At 41.6% G+C, this 21,887-nt stretch overlaps 1 protein-coding gene across 1 annotated transcript in view; it reads right to left on the bottom strand.

Annotated features, from left to right (window-relative positions):
• The window catches only part of snd1 (staphylococcal nuclease and tudor domain containing 1), a 180,072-nt gene that overhangs the window by 48,921 nt on the left and 109,264 nt on the right, over nucleotides 1–21,887 (bottom strand). Inside the window, exon 17 of the mRNA XM_067582365.1 lies at nucleotides 17,451–17,639. Within this exon, the coding sequence (XP_067438466.1) occupies nucleotides 17,451–17,639 (189 nt within the window). The remainder of the gene's footprint in view (nucleotides 1–17,450; nucleotides 17,640–21,887) is intronic.

Below are 21,887 nucleotides of genomic sequence, written 5' to 3'. Positions count from 1 at the left end.
AAAAATACAAAAGCAAAAGAATGTTCTCCATGTGTCCAAATGAAAAAAGGGCAACATCTTGGGGAGTGTAAGTGTGCAGGTGTTACCCTTTTTTCATTGATGCCGTTTTCTGATAGACTTGCACCTATGTGATGTGTGTATAATTACTCTCCTTCAACTCTATGTGTCCAAATGCCATTTTAGTAAAAACATACATCAATGGGGTATGAAAGAACCCTTGCTGTTAAGTGCAAACACTCCTTTTTCAACCATCGCTTTTCAAATAAACATGACTCACTGCCAGTAACTGATGTGACGAGAAGTTGATGTCAGGTAAATCCTTGGAGCCGATAAAGGTACAATGCAGGTTGACTGACTGACAGACGGGCTACCAGCGTTCCCGACTTTGATTTATCAGCTGTTTGAGAGTTCATTTGAGGTACAATGATCACAATGTATGTGACACAACAGGCCCACGGCCACTTCAGTTTTCTTGACAACCTCCGATTCAAATGGAGTTACCTCGTCTTTATTGATCTTGATTGGACAGCAAGCTGAATGACAGGTGTCAGGGTGGCCCAATCACTCTTGTACACTAAAGAGAAAAGACATTAACCCAATGCAAGCACCTAGCTCTAAAAGGCCTGCCTCCAAGGTTAAGAGGGGTTGTTGATAGTACATTAACCCTGGTGACTCACCTTGTCGTAGAGGGCTGAGTAAGAGGGACAAGATGTGGTAGCGGAAGGAGGACTGATTTACAGGATGGGGGACTTTGAACGCAAGCTTCCTCTTCATTCCTTCCCCGCTGTCATTATATTCAGATATAATGCATGGCAGCCTTGTGTGTCATAAAACATACATAGTGGGATAAGCGCACACAAACACATGCATGCGCACAGAGACATGGTTGTGGCCTTGGGAAAAATTGGTCCAGGTTGAGCTACGATGCGGTAGCAGCATCATTCCTGCCAAGGTGGGCTAATACAATACGACTGCTTATGGGCCTGCAAGGCCATACAGGTGGACACAGCAACAAAACATGTCAGCTGCACACTGGCACACTTGACAAGCTGTAAAAACTGAAATCACGCAACACCAGTATGTCATGTTAGGGGAGGCAATTGGTTTAACACATTGAACACAAAAAGAACTCCTGAGGCAATTTTTTTTCTATAATAAAATTTTATCTGTATATAACTACCAGTATACGAAGAACAGCAATCAACAATATTTACGTCTGTACTGGGGTTATTTCACGAGGAATAAAATCAGAAGAATGGACTGGTGCAAGATTTAATGGATTTCTAATTTCTAATGAGAAAAAAAAAAAAAGGCCCATCTGAGGATTTCAGACTGTGCCCCTAGCTTAACTTTGACGGTCAATCAATAAAATCTGTAAATCAATTGTGTATTTGAGTGCTTGGGTGGAGAGAGGTCAAAATAGGGGTTGTATAGTTTCTTGGTCTGATGCCAAGCATTCTGAAAAATCTTGAAAGGTGAAAGTGATCTTTAAGAGAGAGAAGAAAACAAAGTTTTGGTATTCTAAAAAATTCTGTAATACTATAATACTCAACATAATTTGAGGGATTTTTAACTTTAGTGTTGTCATTGCAGGAGATATTGCTGTAAATTCATATTAAAAACAAAAAAAAAAAGAACTATTTGAGTCAGGGGATCAGTGGATTGAACAACACAGAACACACCACAAACAGATACAGGCCTTAGACAGATCTAGGTTCAAGCTGAGGCTACACTGACAGATTTCCACACTTGGACACACTGTCCACCACTGGAACCCAATTAACCCTAATCTTCTTAAATAAAAATTAAATTATATAATAGGTGTCCACTTCCACCTCCTGAGCCAAACCGCATTCAGGGGAGAGAGGGAAAGCAGGAGAGGGATGGAGGGATGAGTCTCTCGGATGTGGTTACTTAGCAGATAAATTATGCATTAAAACTGCACAGGTGGTGCAGGACAGGGTTTTTAGGTGAAGGGAGGGAGCCGAGCAGCTGGGGAATTCATAACAGAAACGGGAGAGCAAGCGAAGGAGAGAGAGAGAGAAGGAGAGAGAAAGAGATACTCCCTAGCTTCATATCACAGCCAACAGATGTTCTCCCATCAAAGAGGCGGCAGGCAGTCGGCGAGGCTACTCAACCCCGGCTTACACAGCTAATATGACCCCCTTATGCTGCCAAACACACACATGCACACTCACGGACACACACGACAGTCGAGGGCTTGGAAACGACCTGAGGCTATCGTGGTGGCAACTTGTTACACTTTTTAAATTGACACAAATTGATCCACTTAGACGTGTGTGTGTTGGGGTGGTGGATGGGAGCAGGTCTGTCTGCCCGCTGACATTGTACTATTAGCAACAAGCACTAACTTGTACCTGACAGAGATTGGTGGTATGTGCGCATGAACTGAAGAGGGGCATGGTGTTACCATGGAAACAGGACATGTGGGTGCATATATAATCGGGGCAATACGTGCACACATAAACTTACACCTGTGCCACCATCCTCATGGGCACCACCCCACTCAACTGGTATGGAAAACCAGACGGCTGTGAATATGAACCAGGCATTGCTCAAAGATCACACACACACACACACACACACACACACACACACACACACACACACACACACACACACACACACACACACAACCACATACGTTGTCCCTGGAGGCAGTCACTCCAGCATATGGAGCCTTATGTCAAGTGGGCCGATTTTTTAAACCAGGGCAGCAAGTGTGTCTATCCGCGGTCGTTAAAAGATGATCAAGCCATGCAAGATGTCATCAGAGCAAAACAAAAGCTACGCTGGGGAATAAGCATGCAATTAAAGCCGACCAGCTGCAAGTGCGAGGGCACATGATACAGACACTCAATCTTCAAATGGCGTAGACAGAGGGAGAAGACAAGAGACAGAAAAGAGAGAGAGAGAGAGGCATAATAATTAAGTTGTAGCCAAGACAAACACTTTGTCTGATTGTGTATCATGATAACCTTGATAAAAATTGAGATGCTGCTTGAAGGAGAGACGCAGGGTTTGTACAGAGCGACACAAGCACTTAGAGATTTGCTTGATTTGTGCTTGATTACTATGTTTGCTTGTCCTGATTTCGCATTTGTATGTGTGATGCACCAGATGACTTCCCCAGTCTCGCTGTCCTTGTCCTTCACGTTTGTTCTCCGTGTTGCTTCCCCCCCCCCCACAACAGTCTGTCTCATGACCTTGATGCCAATTGGGTGAAGTTCTGTGTCTCTATAAATACGCCCGAATGGCTAAACAGCATTCAGGACAAAAATGGGCTGAAATTAACAATGAATGCGCAGCGTTTTAGCCCAACCCGTGTCCCTTCCGCCCTCTGTTGTTCCGTTCATAAATCCTCTATATGTTTATCAACTCAAGCAGATTATTGTCCGCGAGAGCATGCTCTCTGTCTCATCACTGGAAATTATAGAAGAGCTTAAAGGAACAAGGAGAGGAAGAGAATGGAGGGAAGAAACAAACGGGTATAAAGTAGAGTGATTAAGAAATAGGACTACCTCAATGTTACAATGTATAAGTATGCAATTAAAAGGCAATTAATCAACTTTTTAATTAACAGGCTATTCTGTCCCGGGTTGCCACGTTGTTGCCATGACGACGGATTTTCCTGGGTGGCGTTATCTCTCCTTCTCTCTCCCTTTCCCTGAGGAGGACTCCTGATCATTTTTCTCTCTGATCACACCTTCCACTCCATTGTTCTTCTACTCACTCTGCTCTCTCCATTTAAAAAAGAAGCAAAAAAAAAAAAATAATAATAGAGGTAGGAGAAGAAGGGAGCCATGCAGGGTGGGAAGCAGAGCTGGTGGGGATTAAGGCAATGGGAGAGATGCAGGATAGCAGAGAGTGACAGAGAGGTTAATACGGATCTGGCGATGGCGAGGAACAGCGACAGAAAGCAAAAACAGGAGGGAGAACTACAGGCAGTAGAGGGAAATGATGAGGGGAGAGGATGAGGGGAGGAAAGAGATGGCAATATTATCACATCAGAGATAAAGTCCCTTGAAGTCTCTGAATCGCTTCCTACAGCTCACAATTCATAGAGTGATTCAAAGGTTTCCTTTTGCTCTTGTGAATAGCTGCCCTCCCAGTTTGACAAACAACTGAGCCAATCAACCTCCTTGTAGGTGGGACTAAGGCTGGCATTGTTATCTAAGTGTGACAGAGCACAAATCTAAGCTAATATAGTGACAAGTGAGCATGAAACTGACATAGCTATGACAGCCCCATTCTTCAGAATATTTTATATTAATATTTTTTCTTGCATTTGTCAACTGACCATATCATGTACTCAGGAAATGGGTCAGAAGGTTACAGCGTTTAATTTCTTCATTGCATTTATTAAGAAAAAGAGGCTGAGAGGCTTGGCTTGACAACCACATGGCTTGCAGTATACACCGCCAATGGAATAATAAAATGGTTAAATGGACATTACTCAGTATGTTACGACTGATGGCCCTTGCAGGTCTATCTGTGTTCGATACAGCTGCTGTAGCGGTGCTGGATAATTTACTAAAAAGACAGACAGACAGACACAGGCGCCAGCATCCAGGCTTAAAGAGGACTTCCTGTGAAGGTGTCTGGCCATCCCAAGCCACCCTTTCTACATGTGCATTTTAGCTTTTATGCATTCTGACAAGGTAAGCTAACACAAAACTTTCTGACTAGAAAAGTGGAACAAATTTTCAGTTCTTTTGTCACTGACAGAAAGTGACACTCAATTGTCTAAACTACTGTACAGCCAAAATGCTCTCTCATTGGAACCCTGCAAAATGCTGTGGCAAGACCCATAATGACATATACTGGCAGATACGGGGAAGCAGCAGAAAAATGCAGGAAGGGGAAGTAATAAAGACATAATATGTGGTAAATGTATGAAAAAAAGACAAAAACAAACAGAAAAAGAGAGAGAGGGGGGCTGAGAAAGACGTACAACAGCAGGAATTGGAAACGCAGGGATGACGAGAGCCTGTTTATGTAACCGTCTCTCCCTAAGGCGAGAGAGAGAGAGGAAGAGAGAGACTGTAAAATGCACAAAACACAGTCCCAAACCTAGCAGAGTAGTCCCATTCTCTAGATTTAGAGTGTTTTCTGCAGGCAAGCCAGCCAGGAGACTGAACACAGTAAAAGTGGACTGACCTAAATTACAAGGGAACGCTTAAGAATTCATCAAAAAAATTCACTCAAACTTGGATCTTTACAAAAAATGTGTCATGTTGGTGAAAAAAAGGGAATTGAGGAGGACAGGCACAGAGTTATTTCAGGCACATTGCCCACCCTGTTAATAAACCCTTCTACTTCCTCTTAGTTTGACTGATGAGATGGAATAGACCAGGCATGCCTCTAATGGTCAGTGGAAGACAAACACACACACACAAAACATCGAGAATCACCAAAGTAAACACATAAAACCCAACATATCTCTATTATAATGATAATGTATGGGTTTTAAATGCTGTTCATGAGTAATATACACTGTGTCAGAAATTCCAAACAATTATAAATCTGCAGAGGGGAAAAGCAAAGAAACAACAAAGCTAACTGTCTTTCTGAATGCAATGATTATCAACCACGATGGCATAAATAACACACAAACAATCTGTCACTCCTAAAAGCAATATGGCAACCCTACATCTCGCCATGCTTCCGTGTTTTCATTCATCCATTCCTCTTTCTGCATGTCACCGTACTCCGAGGTTGACAGCCCATGAAAAAGGAGCCATCCATTTTCTGTTCAGGAAAAGCTTTTTTTTTTTTTTTTAGGGTCTAACAGACATGTTGAATGCCTTACCTCAAACCAGCAATAGCAGTGCACTGGCATTTTATAACTTAACTGGGGTTATAACAACATATTTATTTTGTCGGACAGTGTGACAAACCTTGAGATTTTTTATTTCATGACTGTGAGAGGCCACTAAAGAAACTAAAATATGAGTCACACAGAAACATGAGAGCTGATAGGTATGGCTGTCTGCAGTTGGCAGAAAAGTGGCTCACATCACCCTCGTGCCGGTGGAGCATGAGATAGGGTAACATAGTCATTGTTACTCAGTGAGCAATTCCAGTGTCTGCTCTATCAAACGTTCACTATGCAAGACAAGACAAATGAACAGGAGAGTTTCCTACCAGTGGAAACTTAAGAACAACTTCTATTTGAATGCTCACGTAGGAAATTGCACGGTGAGGTAGGGCCTTTAGAAAAAAGTGGAGGACAGTAGAAGAAAAAAATTGCATCAATGAATCAATGCACTTTGAATTCACCTCACAGTGAGAAAGCATTAGAGAGCATGTGAGGTAAGGGGAGAATAATAAATAGGATGCCTAATTCAGGGCTTAGATTGGGAAAGTGTAAAAAGGAGAAAGGGAACTAGGGAGCCAGAAAGAAAAAAGGAGGTTGAATTAAAGACCAGACGATGGCAAAGAGAAAGATGGCCATGATAGTGTGTAGGTACTGAGGCAGGGACAAATGAATGGGAGGAAGAAACAGTGGAGGAGTTGAAGATGGGAAAAAAAGTGAGAGAAAGCAGAAGAATGAGAGGCGGTGGGGGAGCCATCATGAGGCGAAGAGAGGAAAAGAATAAGCAAATGCATTTAGGAGTGGAATTGGCTGCTCAACCAAGACCGGCCTGCCAATGTGTGGAGGACTCTGTGGCTGTGAGCAGGTAATAAAGAAAACTGATGAGGCGTTAGCATCCACACTGGCTATAAGCTTCTTCTCCTCATTCTGGCCCTGAGCAGATTGGCCTCAGTTGCCTCAACTAAGACCAGGCTGGAAGGTCCTGTGTATATTGGAGTAATAAATATATACACATATATATACATATTTAGCAAGGTCAGAGGAGTCAAAAAGCAACTATCACATGTCATAGCTCTTTTAGGTGACAACATGCCACTGGGGTAAAGTCTAAGGTTTGATCTTAATGCTTTGAAACTAATAAAACAAACTCATTAAGAGGGGCAATGTTTGAAGATCCCAAAAAGCAGAGAGAGAATTTAAATGTTTCCCTCCAGAAACAAATATTTAACATTTTATTAGACAGTGGAGGAAAGCGAGGGGAGGCAGAGAGGGAAAAGTAAAGGGGGGTTATTTCACTGCCGACCCATATTAAACGGAGTTAAGTGTGGCTCCGAGCACGGGCCCTAAAAAATGTCAAAGTGTGTGCAAATGACTTTAACTTGTGTGTGTCTTATTTTTAGAGGAAATGTGAATAAGCCCGCACTGTTTTCTTCCTTCCCCTGATTAAACAAGGGCGATTAGAGAAGACACCTGAAGCCAGGCAAAAGTGTGCGGACTTAATGTTTTCACAGCGTTTGCCTGATTACACCAAAAATACATAAATGTCAGTTATCTGCAGGGGACAACGTCATCACTGCTTCTGCTCGTAATGGATTTGCACATGAATGGCGTGCCCAATACATCATGGCAGGGTTGTCTGTACAGATTGCTGCAAGGTTACAGGAATGTCACCAATACAAGCTCGTTCGCGTTAACTGGTTTTCCAATTGATCGAATCAAATCTATAAAAGTATTTTAAAAAAGTAGGGATTTAAAAAGATATTACAAGGGGAATATTTTCAAGGATAAGTAGTTTATGTAAATAAATATGTACATGCCTTTAGTATGACAGTATTAAAATAAACACCCATAACACTGCATCAATTGGCCGAGGCACAAGGTCATAGCCTTTGCAGCAACTGGCTAATCAAAGCTCTGCAGTCTGAGGTCAAATATGCCTGTGTTAGAATTCAAGCCTCACTGCCTGTATTCCATACAGTCATTCTAATGGAGGTATGAAGCAGTCAGCCACAACCAGTCCTCAGCAAACCAAGTGGAAAAGTGTCTCCTTACAGTGTCCCAGGAGGGACAAACCAGCAAAAAAAAAAAAGAACAAATAATCCACTAGCCTAACTCCAGTCAGTACATGTCCTTCACACTCACTTTCATCAGCAGAGATTGGGGAGAAATTGGGGCAGAGGAGGAAGGAGAAAAAAAGTAGGGAAGCCCAAAGATATAAGAGGCAGGGGGCACAAAGAGAGGCAGGGCGGGCAGACCTGGGGGTTTGTGTTTTCTGTTGCGGGTGGCGGAGCTGAGCATGTGTTAATCAGCCATAATGCAACGCACTATGTCATATCACATTATGCTCTCTGCCAGCGTTTCACCTCCTCTCACTCTTTTCCGCCCTCTCTCTCCTCCCGTGGCCTCAGCCCTTCATCCCGAGAGCAGAGTGAAGGGGGGAGTGGGGGTTGTGGGGAGGGGGGGGAGGGGGTGCAGAGGGTAGGAGGGACTGCCTGAGTTATTTCTGCACTGATGAACCAGAGGCAGCCGCAAACCTGCCCCTGAGGACCTCTGCTAAGAGCCCACAAGAATCCTGTGCATGACTGGAAAAGGGAAAGCACAAGGCCAAGGGCATACAGACAAATGCATATAAACATATGCACAGGATAAACATAACAATGAACATGTACACAAAAGCAAGTTAAAGAAAATACGCAAACATAATGATGACACATGGACGGAAAGGATAATATGCAGGCTGCTTTAACAGCAAAGCAGCACAAGCACACAAAGTACACATACTGTACAGAAAATGTTGCCCAAAACAAAATGCCTATTTCGCGTTTATATGCTTCATCAGGGAGAAATTTCAGAGGGTTTGTGTGTGTTCTCCTCAGGATTGTCCTATGTCCTTGTGGCTGGATGCATTTTTCAGATGACATTTTCCAAGTCAGCGTGTAATCCTGCAACTCATGTAAATGTATAATTCAGCACGCAGAAGGTGAGACTGCTGAGACGGACTCGCTTCGTTGAGTGTGTCTCATAGGTTTTATTTTCTTGCTCATCAGAACAAGTTTGCAATGCGTCACTTTGCAGGTGACCGCCATGTGAACGAATGCACTTCTCGGAGAACCGAGCAGATAAAGATGGAAAGGAAATGTTTGCATGTGTATTCACAAGACTGCAAGTGGAGCTGACAGACTGCTGAATTTGCAGCTTGGAACTGGGGAAAAGGCGGATGAAGACATTGAGAGAGAGAGAGAGAGAGAGAGAGAGAGAGAGAGAGAGAGAGAGAGAGAGAGAGAGAGGGAGGGATAGAGAGAGAGGGAGAAGTAGGGGTTGGGGTGTAAATAACACACACATCACTGGGTCCACTGATCTCTTTCTCTGTCTTTCTGTCTCTCTGCCTCAGGGCACTGAGGGTCCAGCTTGCTGTCTACAGTGGGGGGGGGGGGGGTTGTCCCCAGAGAGTGTGTGCATGTGTATGTCTGTGTCTGCACCATCGGTCTGCACATGCTCAAAGTGTGTTTGAGTAAGCAGGAAAGAGACAGTGAGAGTATGGTGTGTGCACGTGTGGCGCCTCCCTCCATCTGCAAGCAAGTTTATGTGTGTGTGGATGTGTAACACAGCGCATTGAAAATCATATTATGTAATCTTTTAGCCCTACGAAAAAGCCTCCGTCAGCTCTCTTTTGTGTGGTAGGTGGTTCATTTTGTGTGCACAGTATTGAGAAGAAATCATGAAGGCAGGAGTAAACTCATACGCACGCAAACAAGCATACAAACATTATGGCATAGTAAACAGAACAGAAAGGAAACGGTAAGCAGTCGCACACAAATACACACACCTACACGAATTGTGCACATATGAATGTGAAGACACAATGCAGACACACAGATTGACACTTGGGAATTTGTGATATATATAACAGAGTGTACTGTCCTCTCCATCTTTTCCAGAGATGTGAGGTCTCACATGGGTCACCTCTCCCATTGTGGCCACCCTGCAGGCAATAATGTCGCCTTGCTGTGATCCCACTGTCCTCTCACACTTGCCAACAAAACCCTGCAACTTTCCTCTTGCTTGTGTATTGACACGCTGGCAATGAGGCCAAACGTTCTCTCACTGAATGTGTTGGTAATTTCCAGCATAGGACAGGGTCCCCTGAGCTACTGATCTGAAAGGTGATAGGCTATCATAAAAGCTTTAATATTGTTATGCTGTAATATAAAGCTTGGCTTGGTACTGGCAAGTTCCATTTGGTTTTAAATCTACTGGACTGTGGACTGTCAGCTTTGATTAAATACTGCCAATATTATTATTCAGCTGTGCATTTGCAGAGAATTAGCAAATTATACGACATCTTTATTGACTGATAAAAACATATTTAGAGATTATTTATATTACGGTACTTTATTAAACTGATGCAAACATAACCCTATTTCAGTATCAGAGTGCAGAGAAAATACATGTGTGAAAGAGATTGAGACATATTCATTAGGGTGAGCATATTATTAGTTAGCTTGTGTAGCAGAGGCATGGTACTTTATCATAATACGGTTTATGATGCAGTTTCTGAGGATTAACATAATCTTCATCATCATAATCATCATCAGCTAAATACCAAAAACACATTGGTAATGTTGTTTCTAAAAAGCACATAAATAACCGGTACCTAAAAACCTGGACACAATGGTGATTTGATCACAGTAAGCCTACTGTGATCAAATAACCTTTTTTTGGAGGACTGCTGCATCATGAGTCATCAAACTGTGGCAACCTGTTCATTGCTACTTACAGCTACAACACTGTTCCAGTGAACCAAGAGAGATCATGTTGGCCAAGAAAGAAGCCAAGACCTTGGAGTTTAGTGGTTATTTGACTAGTAATTGCTGTTTATGTGCTGCAGCATGTAATACTGTGGACGATTAATATGAAACACTAGCAGCACTACCATGGATAGATTGCCCCTCGGTGAGGTGATGCACAGTGACTTTTGGCACAGTTTTTAAGCCACTCATCTCCTAAATCTCCTAAAGGGCAAAAGAATGCAAATCACCAGTCATATAATGATTCTCCTGGCCCTCCATCTTTGAGATGACCGAGCAAAATGCTGCCATTGACACTATTTCATTCTCCAATTAGTTATCTGGTATTTGAAAGACCCCTGCACATTGCTGACAACATTAATAAAATACTCTACAAATTATGAAGTAAAGAAACCATGTCAGTAGAGAAACAATGCTGAAATAGATACGGAAATGTTAATTATAACGGACAAAACTAACATTTGCACTACAATATATGAGGAAATTAATTATTCAACCCTGTCATTTACAGGTACAAAACATGTCCGATAACTATTAGGTGTTGTCATATCAGTTACCTCAAATCAGTAGTTTTAAAAACAAAACCTGCATTATGTTTGCTCTGCATGATGCATGCAATATGTATTTCCTAAAAGTCTTTAACTGACACTTCACTGGACGAAAAACATGGACAGAGGGGAAAAAAGGGAAAAGCAAACCTCAAAACCAATGCTGGCAGAAGTCCAAGTTCATTAAATTAAGATGAGGGAGTTTTCTAGAGTTGGCACCATATGATCCATCAAAGTATCTTTCTTTTTTATCTGAAATTCACCCATTCAAAGCCTTACAACGGACTGTTCCAAAAAGCAATTGGGAAATGCAAACAAGCTACACATGCTTGCGACCCTGAGAATGTAACCAAAGCTGGAGAGATATATTACACTGTATTAAGTAATGTTTTTCTATTGTCTCATTATCCCATTTCAATCTACAGGGACGAATGTGTTGCACACAAAGAGGCCTACAATTAAGCGGAAGCAATAAACCATTTCTGACAAATGGAAATCCATGAGTTAATGCAGAGATGTACGCAGAGATGGTCTTGCTTGTCTACGTGGTCAGGATCGTTGCTGGTTTTTAACCCCTTCACCTTTTCCTCGATATTTACTCCTATGTTTACATTTGAAAACCTTGACTGGCCAGGTAGCAGAATAGGCAAGAGGAGAGTTTACAAAGTGGTGAGTTGACCATTTCCCTATCCTGATGAGTGACTCGTAGTCATATGTTATCATTGTCCAATATTATTCACAAAAAGTGCAACTAATATTGTTAAAATAAATGTAAGGAGCATAAATTTGCATAAATTTAGCAGAGCTAGTGGAGAGGCGACTAGATAGGTCAACGCCCTCTAGAGCCAAGGATAGAGGATTGTTACATTACCAAGAGAGTCCTGAGTTTCTATGTTCAGTAACAAGATAGTTTAAAGAAGTATTTGAAATGGGAATACAGATTGGGGAAAAACACTTCCGGAACCAGTTGCCCCTCTCATTTCGCAACTCTATGATTTCATATTTACCAAAAATCTCTCTGCAACTGCAGGGGTGAAGAGAACCAGAGACTCACACTGAAATGGCTGAAGTTAAGAGGTGATAATTTGCAGGAGCAGCAATAGGATTTAGCTAAAAAAGACCTAAATTGGAGAAACAATAGGTAAATCTGAAACAGAATGAGTCAAATTTATTTAATTTATTTCTCTTGAAGCCTCCATAGATGAACTACTTTAATATTAATCCCCAGCATTTTTCCATGTTATCGACTGGAGACTGCCACAGGTTATTTCACTATGAGAGGCCAAGAAAAATGGGGAGGGAAAGAGAAAAAGATCGCAACCCTGAAAGCATTTCAATGGCTTCGGGGCTTAAGAAAGCACTGAGCATGGTATTAATAGAAAAGGGACTGTCATCCATGGAAACCAAACAAGGCTGCTTGTATGTAATTCTACATAGACTATTTATAGAGGACTGAGAATCAGCATGCCACATAGGTAATAGAAAATGGTCCTTCATTGTATGAATCATACATTTCCTCTAATTTAACTGAATGTAAATCATTCCAGGTAAAACATACCGGTCACAGGATTGCTATTATTGGAACAGGACAGAATGCTAACCATAGCTAATCCTTGTGAGTGAAACCAGTCCACTGGAGGCAAACTTACTCCAACTTCAACTCAGAGACCCAAACCTATTAGCTTCACTAAAAGCCCAATTATCTTGATTCATCCACAACGTATTCCTGTTTAGCCAGGTGTGTGATGTGCTGACTGCTGCAAAGACACAGCTTAGATTGGAGGACAGGGAGATGTTGCTTTTTGCACAATCTCGAAAAACAGTAAGAAATCATGGATAAAAGCGTGAGTTGGGGGTGGGGATTTCCGGTAAGATGTTGAGATGTTTGGCTTGCGAGGCAAACCACTTGACCCTTGAGAGAGTGAGCCAGAGGCAATTGAAGTGAGATAAAGGGACAGAAATTGCAACATACTGATATAATCAGACATGCTTACAATGCTAGTCAGCCAATCACAGCGAACCGAAGAGCTGATTTCCTTTGCAGTACAAAAACGGTTGTTCTGAGCCATGCATTAATGTACACTTGTGCACAGGCCCTTGGGCGGAGTGAATGTCAAGTCGGCTGGACTTGCAACTCTGGATTCCACCCAAAAAAAAAAAGAAAAGGCTGAAACAAGATTATGTACTTCAATCAGGCACCGCCAAGGACACGTCACCAAGCTCAATGTCAAAACGATGCTGCTTCGAGTGCTTTGACGAGTGGCATTGATGGACAGGTGAAGTATAAGGAGAGGCAGCACCGGATCCTAGGTTTATGCTTCTAAGGGATTTTTTTTTCTTAAAAAGAGGTAGAAGCAATCCAAGTGCCTGACTCACTCTGACCGAAGTGCAGGCCAAGGAAAGGAACCGTCCTGTACGATCCAAAAACTGTAAAGCAGCTAAGAGGTACAAGGGCATGACACGGGGTGTCTGAGATGACATTAATCCAGTTAATAAGAGGGGAATCAAAGATGATTAGTTGGAGGAGGACAGAAAAAACAAAGAGAGGGTGAACAAGTGAAGAGGGTAAACATAAGGATGTGAGAACGGTGAATAGATTAAAGCAAAGACAGTGGTCTGTGAAGAGAGCTGAGTAGGATTGATGGAAAGGGGCGGGTGGTGATGAAAGGAGGAGAGTCCCGTGACATGAAATATCTTTAACACGGGTTGTCATATCCTCTTTTGCTCTTTCTTTCTCTACTCCCTCTCTTTTCCATCTCCTCCTCTCCCACTCTGAGACCCAACAGAGTGTGTCTCCTTCAAGGTTGGATAATTACAGCAAAAAAAAAAAAACTTTGCTCAACAGAAAGCACACTCTGGTTATTATTGAGGGCCGATTGTTGATTCACCTCTTCATAATTAGGCCACTCCAATTACTAGCATCTTTCTTTTCTCTGCTGGTTTACAGCTATTAGGTTGCTTTTCTTTCAAGTAGACGTATTCCCTAATATTGATGGAAAATACACTGCCAAAAAGCATTCAACTTTGGAGGATGGTTAAAAGCTCTGACTTGCAGATAAGAACAAAGGGCTACTGGGAATATAAATTGATTTTCCTCTCATTACCCCAACATTTCAGAGTATTTCATTTCCTTTTTTTTTGGTTTCTATTTTCCAAAAAAAAAAAAAAAAAAAAAAAAAAAAAAAAGTCCCTTGAGGTACAATCAAATATTGACAAACCAACTCCCACACCTGTTCAGTCTTAGGGGAACTGAAATGAAAGCTACAGCCAACTTCTCTGCACTCGAAATTTCCGCTCACAATTCACTTTGAGCCAAACTGCTGCTTTCTTGTCAAATTTATTTTTCTCAACTGCAGCATGGGAATACTGGAACATCATATGAATAGCTGCAATAAGCCATGTGATATTACCATGGCAAAATGCAATGTTGAAACAAGTCTTGTTTACAGAGATGCCTGGTAAGCAAGAATTAAGTTTCTCCACCACTAGGAAAATCCAAATACACAAGAATATTTTTCAAAAACAGGAAAGAGATTTATAAGGAAGGCATGAGCACTGCTTGGCAGCAACCAACTCATTGTTAAAACAACATGAAATACATTTATACAGTGTCCCCGGTTTGTCTTCTGGCTGAATCATGTAAATGTTAGCGCTGAAAGCATGAGAATGGGCTTCTGACAGGGGCGACACGCTTCAGAGAGATTTATGTAAACAATAGCTTAGCCATAAATAAACATAATGAGAAACCGAATTGGGAATGTGTCCGGGCCTACAACTTGAGCCTTCTGGTTGTGTGGAGAATTAGGTTTGCTGTGAGGACTGTTCCAAATATTGTTCGAAGAGATGCTGATACGCGAGATCAAAATATGCTGAGCTGTAGAGAAGGCTCCTCCTCAAACGCTTTGGAATGCTTCATTTAGAACACAATCACTTTGTCCCATTGGTCTCATTGTGGCAAAAACTCATATTCACTTAAGTCACTCGAACTAAGCAGTTTTGGTTCAGGATGCTACTGCAGCAAGCCTCAATCCCCCTTGTTGTCCTGGGTCCCCGTTGGACCACCAACGCAAAGTTTTCTTTAATGAGTGAATGTGTGTGTGTGTGTGCGCTCACACACACATCCTCTGAGTCCATTTCATTACGACAACCTTGTTTTCTTGTAGGGATGCCTGACACAGCAGTACCACTGATGTCTTCCATATCCACAGCCGTAGGGACAATAAAGAGAGGGCAATGAGAAAAGAGGAAGAGAGGGAGGGAGATGGGAAGAGATGCAATTTGCCCTACCTAGCCTCAACCTACACACAGACAAAGACCAACCGCGACTTCAAAAGAGAAAGACAGAGAAAACTGCCAAGCTCTCAGCTTTTCTCTAGATGGTCTCTATGGGTTAATTAGAACACCAAGTCCCACTTCATCTGCCTTCAAGTTGCATACTATGCATTCACACACATGCAACTAACTGTGCTGTGCTCTATTAACACAACACACTCTTCGCCACACACACACACACACACAAACAAATCAGGCTGTGGTTGATCTGCGCGCTGGTGCCTGTGGCAAACTAACATCAAACATAATCACTGTCTGTTTAGTCGACTCAGGCCCCCATTCTGCTTTCTTTCCTCTCGGCCGTGTCCGCACTCAGGTTGGCTCAAGTCAAAACCTTGTGGTGAAAGTCAATCTGTCTCAACGCTGCAAAGGGGGTTGGAAACCAGTAGTGAAATTGTCATCAGAGGTGTCAGGAATGTGCCCTCTTGCTGCAGTTAGATTTAACATGGCAGGGTCGGTGTGCTCACATCCCTGGCGAGGTTCTTTCTTTTCTTTTTTTTTCTTTTTTTTTTCTCTCTCCAGGCACAAGGTTCACCTGCGCTCAGAAGACACAGATGGAGAGTATCTGTAAGAAAAAGAGGGAGGCCAAGAGCAAGAAAGACGAGTCGGAACACACTGAGTACGAACATGATAGATTCAGAGGAGGGGAAAAGAACACAGCCTCTTCTTGGTTGCAGCGATAAATCACATTTATATGGCGAGAGGAGGCATTTGTGCCTCCTAAAGGGCCCAAATAGGTAGAAGTGAGTGGAAGAATGTAAGAGGAGAGAGAGAGGCAGAGGGTAAAAGAAATAAGTTACTGAGATAGAGAGAAAGGGGACAAGGATGACAGCTGGCCGGGCACTTCATGCATCTGGCAGGGGTGACTCGTGGAGCCATAATGAAAATGCAGGGTGAGATCAGGATCAGTGTGAGAGAGGCCTCCATCCATCAAAGGACTCCCGTTGAGGAAAGGAAGCTTCAATGATAACAGCAAATACGTGGCTATTCTAAACCACGGATGGAGCATTTTCACATTTTTGTAGCTTTAACTAACTGCTTTTAATACATTTATGTCAAATTTATGTTGTAGGACAACTTGCTGTCATGTTAGATATACTGATACGCCCTCCTCTTCCTTCATATTTTTTATGGATACACATTTCCTGGTGGGATAAAAAAAAAAAAAAAGTGCACATTTTCGTATAAATGGAAGCCAAAGGTCATGGCACCACCTGTCCTAATTGGCTGTCCGGCTGGTAAGGAGGATGCGGTTTGTCTTTGACAAGGGCAGTGTGTGAAAGTTTATGAGGGAGAATAGTATAGTTGCTGTTGTTGTTGACAGTACAGCGGGTGTTGCCAGAGGAAACATCCTGTTGCCAACCTCTAGAAGAATGTGCTTTTGTCTTCCTTCATTGGAACAAAGAGTATTGAAGTTTTATCCCCTCAGTTCTGAAGAATGGTGGAGTCTATTAATGTACTGCAAAACAAGTACTGATGCTAAAGGTGGAAGACAGAGCTGGCTGGTTGAGTGGTTTGCAAGGAATGGACTGAGAACAAAGTAAGGCCGTCTTCCCCTCTAATATATGTCAAAAAGGCAGCCAGAGCTTGGACACTGTAGAGGGGATGTGAAAGCCAGGAAAGTAAATCCTGATCTGGTGACCCAGGTTGCTGTGACACAAGTCAGTTCTTCTATGGAGTGCCAGAAAAACATTAAAGCATGATACTGTTAAAGCAGAAATGTATCTTGAGCTCTAACTAAATCTTAAAAATGCATTTTAAGTCCTTTAATGAATGTCAGTGTGGGATGAATGTAAGAACAATGCTCTTTCACCACACATAAGCTTTATGAGAGACAGTTTTGTGTCAGTTGGAGTGTAGTCGTAATTTCGATGGTTTAATATGATGTCCATTATTGCAGTTCTCTATCTAAATGGGACATACCTTTTCTTTCCTCTGTCGGCATCCTTCCTCTGCTGAAACCAGGGTTTTGTAGTAGGCGCTGCGCTCTGCTGTGAAGTGGACCTTGGACAGAGCGTTTTCTACCAACGCCACTGACAGATTCACACCTTCGATGTGCAGCCAGCCAATGAAGTTCCCTGCTTTGTCCATGCTCTCCACTTCGACTTCCACCTGGAACAGAAAAGGAGGGGGGGGGGGGATGGGGGCAGAAAAGGAGGAAGAAAAGAGGCTCGGTTAATGTTCTGTATCCGAGATTAGGTTTGAGATTTCATTACAGCAATGAAGTGAAGATGGAGGAGGAAGAGGAGGGGGTATCCTCTAAGGAGTTACCACTGTTCTTACATAGAAACATCACTGGAGGCCCATGAGCTCTCTATTGATTTGGTAGCACACACATAGATCCTGTTTCACTCCTCTGTTGTGGATTCCCTAATCACCATTGCACACACACTTTTCATCTTGTGTCATGGAAATTTTTGTGAACTTTTGTTCATGATATTCTCAATTAAGCACTACTGCAAGCTTGCAATAGAAGCAACTTCTGTTTCTACTTTCAGGCGAAGCAAGTCTCAACTGTAGAAATCACAAGGTCTTAGCAAACAGTATGAGTGGCTTGAAATTAGTGTTGTGCATGCACTTCAACCTTAATTAAGATTCTAAATATCTTCATCCTACTTTTTTGTAATGTAAATCATTTGCAATTAGTGACAGCCAAGTTGCAATTCCCTTAAGTTAACAAATGAGGGCACTGAAATAGCTAACCCTGCTGACAAAGTAGGAAAGATCTCACAACATTGCCCATGATGGACTATAACCAAATTCTGCCTATTCAGGCTAATTATCTATTCATTACATTTTGTTTCATAAGTGATGGACGACCAGGAGGGGGGAGGAAATCAATCGATTTTTTTTTTTCCTTCCACTCGAAAGCCTCAGTCAGCGAGAAAGTGAGAGGGCAGGTGTGCTAAGGAGATAGGGAGAAGTCAAGCGATTAAGACTCTGGCTGCTTAGCCCTGCAGCCACAAGGGAAATCTGAGGGGAATTAAGTTTGTAAACTGCTCTGCCTTGTTCTCAGCTAAAGTAAAACGCTTTTATTAATGAATACATAATCTGTTCTATTATTAAGCACAAAATTGACAACCTAGGCATATATGGCAGCTACGTGCATATATTTCCACTTTCTGGATCTGGTTACCATTTGATCAAGCCCTCACATCAGGACTATGGAAAAATGACTAAAAGGTGTATGGTGTTTTGTTGTAACAACACTTGTTAAGTTGTATACACATGCGTCAATGACTCAAAGATTTAACAAATGTAAATTGTACGGTATGTGCCCCACAATTTATGTCAATCACAAATGTTGTTTTCTATTAAATAATATCCTTCATAATAATTTCTGTGCTTGTCTCTAACATTTGAAAATGTGCAGTAAAGGCTCAATAAAAAAACAAAGAAGCAGCTAGGACATTTGTCTACCCTCCCACGTCCTGACCGTGATACAATCTCAGTTCACTCATACCTCATCTGCCTCTGTTTAATCTGCTTTTTCTTATTCTCCTTCTCTCTCTCTCTCCCTCTCTCTGCTATCTAAGATACTCACCCCATTTTATCTCTCTTTGTCTCTAAGTGCAGAAGCAGTTACATAACTAGGCTATTAGAGCAGCGCTGGTCCTCCGAGCACCCAAATGTCAAATGGGGAAGTGGGTGAGTGCAGGAAAATGGCTAGAACGGCTAGAACCGACTTAACTGTTACCAACTACCACTAAGGCAGAACATGCAAAAATAAAAATAAAACAACACTGACAACTAAAAACAAAACTGTTAGCTGGGGAAGAAAAATCCAATTTGAGGGATAAATAGAAACTCAACTAGAAGTTGTCAACTCTGATTGGTGCAGCCACTGGCCTTCTAGACTAGACTCTGTTCCACAAGAAGTTATAAAATTTGATGCAAAAGTCTGCATACATAAAGCTCCTAAAAGTAAAAAACTGCCATATAAAATGGAATTATAAGTTCAGAAGTATAAATTACACACTCCAAATATTTCCCATTTGCCTGCTTGTTCCGATATTGCGGATAATTTACAATCCTTGTCTTAAAAACTAAAACCTCTCCAAATCATTCCACAGAAATTTCAGTTTGGGTGCGGGGAGCTATCTTGAGGTCAAGGAGATATTCTTTGTCCCCCTCTATTTCTGTATATATGATATGATATGTTTCCTTGACGACAGCAACGAGATAAATGTGATGAATGTCACTACCATGTGGAGAAATCAAACATTGGGGAAGTTAGATCAATCATGCTTTTATGAGAACCAATGTTAACATGTGACATCAGAGATGACAAGAGAGAGGTTAAGACGTGCTGAGGTGAGAGTGCTAGAGTGTAAATTATTGGCAACCACACACACACACACACACACACACTTTCACTCATTTTTTTCCCAGACCACTTTTAGGGGGAAACCTCATTAACCACATACTGCCAACATTATGGTGAGAAAATTAGCCTGCTACTGACTACAGCACACTATTGACAGAGCTGTGGCGTTACTACACACAGCATTAATAATATCAAATAGGCCTACTGAGGGATCACAATAATATACTAAAATACATGAAAAGTCAAAAGATGACAATAACACTGGTTAAACACACAGCAAACTGTGAAACACACGCTGAAAGGACATTTCGTATGCCCCTAGCTGAGGTGATAATAGCCAACAAGGGCAGAAACATCAACGTTATCTGCGCACTCGATTACTAATGTATGAATTTTAGGACTCTTACAATCACTGAATAAAAAGAAACTGGCATTTCACTGGGCAGCACGGTAGAGATGAAAGAGGCTAATAGAGAGGTCAAATGTGAAATTAAGAAGGACAAATTCATTTATAAGAGGAGAGTGGAGGCCCAGTTTTCCACTGGCAGAATAAGATCAGTGTGGAGAGGCTTTAAATCAATGGCTAGATTGCAGAGTAATACCGGTGTTGGTACAATATGTCGCACTTAATATCACTAAAGATCTGAAAAATGGACTGATCATAATTCATTTATCACTCGAGCGATCATTCCTAATAATGAGAAGTTTCTCTCTCAGTCATTCCTTACATGCTTTTAGCTTGTTTTCAGCTAGTTGTTTGATGTTTTTTTAATCATTTATTTATTATACTGTGTGCTGTGTCTGTAAGTTACCTCCTTTCTGATGTACATATGTCATTTTAAGGCTTTGAGATCAGTTAACTTGCTGAGGACATTTGTCCCCATTTCAATATTTAAGAAACTAAATGCTTACTCAAATAAAATAATCAATAGATACATCTATCATGAAATTATTCCTTACTTAAGGCTCCAGGTAAACTATGAGGAACTGCTCCAACATCATTTCCCTCCCCTGTTTCCTACTTTGCTTTCTCTGATACACAGAATGAAGAAACAGTGCCACCCCAGAGCTCAGGAGCTTGATCTGTAGACTGAATTTCATTGTTTTACAAATACACACGCATGAAATTAGAGTTCCTTCTCCCTTTAAAGTAGCTTTGGTCACAATGTAGAGAGGACAGGGGAGGCGGAGTGGAAACTGCTTTGAGTAGAGCCCAGATGGTTCCCAGCGGATGCCTCCTCCAAGCCAAGATGGCTCCCGCCGGAACACAAATTGGCTCTGGTAATCTCATAAACGCCGGGATTGTGTCGACACAGTGGACGGAAAAGAGAAAACGGCAAAATACGCATACACATAAAAGTCACGCACGTGTGCGTGCGAGCACATACACAGTCGCCGTCACTCAACATGTACAAAAAAGACAAAGCCATTTGGTACCATTGAAGTGAAACCTGGCCAAAGGGCATGTTTTAAAACTGCAGCAGATTTAATTCACTTAGCTGTTTGAAAGTGAACAGGAAATCAAAAAAGACGGCAGTAGGTGACACATCATGTCAGAGCCAAAACCTGCACTAAAAGAAAATGAAAGAACTGGGGCTGAAAGTCGATGAGTCGAATCATCTTTTTTTTTTTTTTTCCTCTCTGTCAGTCAGTGTGCATTACAATAACAAGATAAAACAGATAGAAGCTCACAAAAATGCACACGGATAACATTTGTGAGTGTTTAATTTGATTATTTAGTCGTTTATTTCATGTATAAAGAGAACTACAGTAGCCTGATAAGCCTATCCTGTTGAAGACGAGAAGTTATTATTTTAAAGCAGAAAATGTTGTGAATTTCTTTACTGTTTTTATTTTCATCTAAAAATAATTACAATCTGAAATGATTTCATTTGTTAATTTATTCTTATTTAGATTTATTTACTTGTTTTTATGTTTAAAGAGAAATAAAAAAGTAGGCCTATACTTTTGAAGAGAAGGAAGTTATTTCATAGCAGGCAATACCGTGAATTTATATTAAACTGTTTACATGT

The sequence above is a fragment of the Thunnus thynnus genome, chromosome 23, assembly GCF_963924715.1.
Source record: "Thunnus thynnus chromosome 23, fThuThy2.1, whole genome shotgun sequence".
Lineage (NCBI taxonomy): Eukaryota > Metazoa > Chordata > Actinopteri > Scombriformes > Scombridae > Thunnus > Thunnus thynnus.
Note: the sequence above shows the minus strand (reverse complement) of the source record. Positions and strands in the feature narration are given on the sequence as shown.